The sequence below is a fragment of the Volvox carteri genome (assembly GCF_000143455.1).
Source record: "Volvox carteri f. nagariensis unplaced genomic scaffold VOLCAscaffold_91, whole genome shotgun sequence".
In the NCBI taxonomy this organism is placed as follows: Eukaryota; Viridiplantae; Chlorophyta; class Chlorophyceae; order Chlamydomonadales; family Volvocaceae; genus Volvox; species Volvox carteri.
This window is the reverse complement of record NW_003307634.1, coordinates 42008-47453: the sequence shown is the minus strand read 5'-3', so window position 1 is coordinate 47453 and position 5446 is coordinate 42008. Positions and strand designations below refer to the sequence as shown.

Here is a 5446-nt window from a genome sequence, read left to right as displayed (position 1 = left end):
CATTCTGCTATGCCGCGTTGACTCACGGGCTTGACCTTCTTACGGCCCCTCATATCTATTTTATGATCGATAATACTAAGTTCTGCACACTACGGAGCAATCTGGCAGCAATGGACGTTTTTGGCTGAAGGAATGAGAATGTACGGATCGGCCTCACTTTGTTCCTTATTTCCAAAGGCCAAAAAGGCCTCTTTATTCCTTACAAGTAATATATTACTTAAAAAAAACACTGGGTACAAAGCGAGAAGTCCTGTCATCATCATCGGCCATGTCGACGTCAGAGTGCCCGCGCGTGAAGCTGTTTGCTATACTAGTTAAAGCAATAACTTTGATTTAGCTATAAAGTCTCTGTAGCCCGTTCGGTTGGCTTTATGAAATTGCGTAACCTCTGTCCGGCCGTCGCAGTTACCTTCTACCAAAGTATGTGCGCTTTGCGCAGGAATTTAAGCTATAAAGACAAGCAATAGTTAACTCAATTGGTGTTCCTGGCCTCGCAGTAATTCGTTAGCCAACTTCCACTCCGGGGCATAGGCACTCGGTGTCTTGGCCTGCAGGACCCGTCCACATTCACACAATGCCTAAGTCTTGCAAATGCGGCAACCTTTTCTGTAATAAATTACACCTCGAAATCCATGAACGGTTTGCCTCATTGGTACAGGTCGCTTGCAATCACGCCGTACACATCTTCATACATCAGTCCAGAATGACTACATCCTGCTTACATTCGTCATTCATATAGGCAATATTGCGATATCATTACGATCATCGATGGACCTTGAGGAAGAGCGTGCTACATGCATAGCCAGAAACGAAGCTAAGTTAGCAGAGCTTGGTCTTTTGCATTCACCTCCCCAGTCCAAGAAAATTACAAGCACTGGATTGAAATCCCGCCGACTTCGTAGAAGGATCGACCAAGCAGTGCAGCCGGCGGTCGACCTTGTCCGGCCTTCATCGCGGCACAGTAGGAGAGAGGTCACAGCCATTACAGGATCTGATACCACTGAAGAGTCCGAGGAATACTGTGAATTGGAATCAGCACATGAGCGCATGGTAAAGCTGTGACCTTTTGCGCCGCCGATTATACTGAATTCACATGCTACGTTACGTTGCGAAAACTTTTAGGTAAAAGTGGCCCTGAGAAAGTCACCCAGTTCACACGGGACATTACGACGACGTTGTATTCGTTGGCGCGAGCTGTGTAAAACCATCTCCATTTTATGTCTTTCAATGGCCAAAACTTCAGAACATCCCCTTAGAATTGCAATATATATTTGAAGGGTGATTGGCAGCCCTGCCTACTGCAATGGCACTGCATCCCGCGCGAGCCGCGATGGCGTTTGCCCTAGCGGTCGCGCTGGATGAAATTTTTGATAATCTTGAAGATATGTTCAATGCTCAGTGGCAGAGATTGAGCGTGTGGGCCGACGCGGCGCGGCCCATGCCGCCGGAAGTGCGGCCGACTTGCCATTTCGCGGATGGCTTCAGCCCTGATACTACAATGGGTTACATATTGGCTATGTAAGCGGTCGTGCGCGGGCGAGCAACAGGAGCGGCGTTGTCCTTGTTCATTTTCCAAAATAAACTGCAGCGGTGTGACTAGAAATTCAGTCGGAGTGCAAAGCGCGCACAATTTGTCAAGTATGTGGTCTTTATAAGCGATTGGGCTTGGCCGTTTGTTATAACTCGCGAAATTGGCGACGCATTTCAAGTAACGGTACGAGGGGTCAGCGTTTGACGAAATTGAACCCCCCCCCTGGTCACTTTAGACTTTTCGTCCACTTTACCGGTAACGTACCGTTACCACGTCCGAACCGACCACTTTTTCCAAAAAGTTTCAACGTAACGTAGCATGTGAACTGGCTATTATCCTGATGAACTTGCTTGCTTTACTTGTCAAGCACGAATCCCTCTTTCTTTGCTACCCATTCCTTTCACATTATCGAAGGAGGCTATTCAGAACGTTCCTGAACCTAGTCCAGGTGACCTTCCTGGCCTTCAAGGCATTCCAGTGGAGGTTCGGGATATGGCTGGAAAAATAGGCTTCGAAATCGGCTGTAGGCCGTTCCAGCTGTTCTACACAGCATATGATAAATGGAAGTCGGATTTCAAGCCGGCTTTTAACAGTCCAGGATCAGCCAAGGCTACCATGGACATGTTCAGGCTTCAGGGAGAGAGACCTTCTTGACCAGCAGCAGGTCAACAGGGTGAGCCTCAAAACGGTAAGCATAGAAAACTGTTGCTTTACTAGTGAAATCACAGACTAAACGTGATGTTGTTACAAACCCTAAACATAACCACTCCAGTCACTTGTTGAGGAGGTTTTGTGTATCTGCTGCGTTTTATATGTGAAATTCTCCTTACTGAGAGGTACAACACTGCACTGCTTAATGAATGTACAGTTAAAGGAGAGTGTCAAGCCCAAGTTGGTTCATGTGGTGCCACCAAACTTCATCAATGGGCTTGAGGCAGCCTTTGAGGCGGTTGCCAACCCAAACCCCCGGAAGAGGAAGAACAGCTGGGATAGCCACGAAGGAGATGGGGACGACAGTGAACGTGATGGCACCAAGGATGCATCAGGAAGTGGGACTTCACGGGGTGTGCAGCGTGCCAAGAGGTACATCCTGGAGAAGTTGTACAGGTTCTTCAATCCAGTCCTGAAGGACTTCAATTCAGCATCCAAGATCTACTTGGAAGTGGTAAGTTAGGGGCAGGGTTGAATTATTCATCTTTGAAAGACTGTCACTCAATACTCATGGGTGCTCATGCTTGACTACAGACCGAAAAGGAAATTGAGGACTTCGTGGTTATGCTGGGTGGGCGAGACAGAACTGTGGCTGGCTTCCACTTGGACTCAGAAGCAACCGACCAGGACATACACGCACGTGTCCGGAAGTCCCTGGTTGAGAGATGGAACAACCGCAAGAAGTGGATTGGAAATCTACAGCAGCAGGCCAATGTGGAGGGTGAGTACTAAGAGTACTTTGGAAACAGTATTAAAATTGTTTTTGGTTGGGGGGATTCAATGTCCTGCTACTGTGTATGCTGCAAATTCATTCTAGCCCTTATTTGTAAATGCAGAGATAAGAGGAGAGACTTAGTTATAGTTTGGGGTCATTGGGTTTTCAACTTGCTTGTATTGAAACCTCAAATATGCATACTATTAAACATACCTGCCTGCATACATCATACATGCAGCTGAAGACCTTACTAACCATGACATATGTGCATGTCTTGCCAGCAGATGCTTTGAGATTCAACTCCTTTGGAGCTGACGAAGAGGAGTTTGAGAAGTACCAGTCTTCACAGTCGCACCTGGAATACTTGCAGAAGAGCTTAGGGCCTCTAAACAATGAAGATGACAAGTTCGTCTTCATTGTTGAGGGCAAGGACAGTCCTGTGCTCTTAGCTGGCGGTGTGGTCTTTGGCAGTCTTGTAAGTTAATTAGGCTTCATGTTTCTTCGCAAGAATGACCATGTTGTCATCTGCAGCCGCCTCACAACATACAATTAATGTAAGCATGTGTGGCATACATTGCAGCTGCAATACAGTGCAACCATGAACTGCTTGAAATTAATGTCTTTGCCTGCTGGATTATAGATTTTATGCTACTGCTAATAATATAATAATTATGTTTCTTTTCATACATGTCGACAATGTTGAATAAGCACTGGTCGGTCCCTCCATATTCACCATGCAGGAAAACGTCGTGCACGACATGGACAAGGTGTCCGTTTTCATTCTGCACAGGGTGAACAACAGCAAGAAGACCTCCATGGTATTGCCCAGTGGTACCATTAAGGTTGGCAAGGAGCTAAAGAAGCACACGGTTGTAGAGCTTCCAGTGCAGAGCCTACTTGGCAGATTCAACAAGCAGCAGGTCAAGGAGTGGGCTTTCTCCCATGGCTGCACAAATGTTCTATGGAATGACTCCATGGTCCAGTACAAGGGCAAGCTGGCGTTGGTTGCTTAGAGAGGTTCCTTGATGAGCAGGGATACAGAGCAAGTGGGCAGCTGCAGTCTAGGGCTATGTGGTTCAGTGGTGTGTAGTAGGTGTTCACTAGAAAAAAAGGAAGCAGTGCAGTAGTAGTGTGGCACTCTGGGAAAGGTTTTCACCCGTAAATTCATGTTTACCCGTAATCACGTGGTCTTCACATGTAATTACCGGCCAAGAAAATTTGTACACATGCTTATTTTTAAGTTGCCAAAGCATTCCTTTTATAAGGAATAACATAGGTGACAATTTGTTGGTTGCCTGTGCTGGAAGTCATCCACAGGTTACATTACCCGTAATCACAAGGTCTTGACCCGTAATCCCCCAAGCCGTAATGCACAGCACCCGTAAAATTTCACGGGCTTAATTGCGACGAAGACGTTTTATGCGTGTGTGTGTGTTACATGGTTGGGGGTGCGTGACCCCATACCTGTAAGACTACCCATACGAGCCGAGGCCCAAGGGTAATACTACAACACCTAAAAGCCACGGAGGAAAGGAAAACACCGCACATCAGCCCAGACTAGCGTCTAAAAGGGGTAATTGAGTTTTGGTGAGCCCGCATATGTTCCAATATCCTCGCTGCATGTGCGGGTTCCCATTGCATGGCCTCCAACATGCTCTGTTGATGACCGAATCCCTCTTCAGCACGAATATCATTACAGGCTGGGCATTCTATTAACAGGCGTTCACATCCTCAATTCGGCTATTAGTACCACAACAGTGGCAAAACCGCTGCCCCCTGGGGACGTGGTACTTGCCCCTTCATGCTCTGTTTGCCTCGAAAGCCCAACAACATAAACGAAACTGCATTACCTTACGATGTGCTAAACGAGGAATGAAAACCTTAGCATGTGTTGGCCACATGACGGCTGCGGCTCCCGAAAAGGGCAGCCCCATCCAGTGCTTATACTTCGCCATTTGCACTCCCGGTTGCTTCCCATCTGGTGGGTAGTCTACTCAACAACCAGTCAACACGCTCCTTTACCCCCACGACTTCTTGCGGTATTCCACTCCAAATGTTGCACTCCAAGAAGGAAAACAATTGTAAAATGATCAATGAATGTCATGAGATTCCCCAACCCTCCCATTCTGGGCATCGGTTATGTCCTGCCGTTAAACGGCATGAGCAATGGATCCCACTTGCTTTTGAAGGCGGTTCCATAAACGGAGGATCTGCTTCAGCATGTAATATTTTAAGGGGAGTTCAGCCAGCTCCGCGTACAACAGCCTGTGGGATGGCCGTGCCGTCCCCACTACCTGCCTCATGAATAAAATCTGCAGCTAGCTGCAGCGCTGGACTGCGCTATCCTTCAAACAGGCTTCAAACATGCCCTCCGCAAGGTTGGCTTTATCCCGCCGTCTTCCCACCCTGTCCACGACCTCTGCCAGCGCAAAAGGGCCCCACGCCTGGCAGCCATACAACAGAATTGCTCGGACTTGGGTTGCAAAACA

General features: G+C 47.6%; 1 protein-coding gene across 1 annotated transcript; it reads left to right on the top strand.

Annotated features, from left to right (window-relative positions):
- Positions 1-733: 733 nt before the first annotated feature.
- VOLCADRAFT_108092 (uncharacterized protein) lies at positions 734-4092 on the top strand. The gene is made up of 6 exons (XM_002958310.1): positions 734-1050; positions 1946-2219; positions 2400-2696; positions 2777-2963; positions 3242-3432; positions 3698-4092. Exons 2-6 carry the CDS (start codon positions 2085-2087, stop codon positions 3968-3970), a joined length of 1083 nt encoding a protein of 360 aa, XP_002958356.1. The 5' UTR covers positions 734-1050; positions 1946-2084; the 3' UTR covers positions 3971-4092.
- Positions 4093-5446: the final 1354 nt, after the last annotated feature.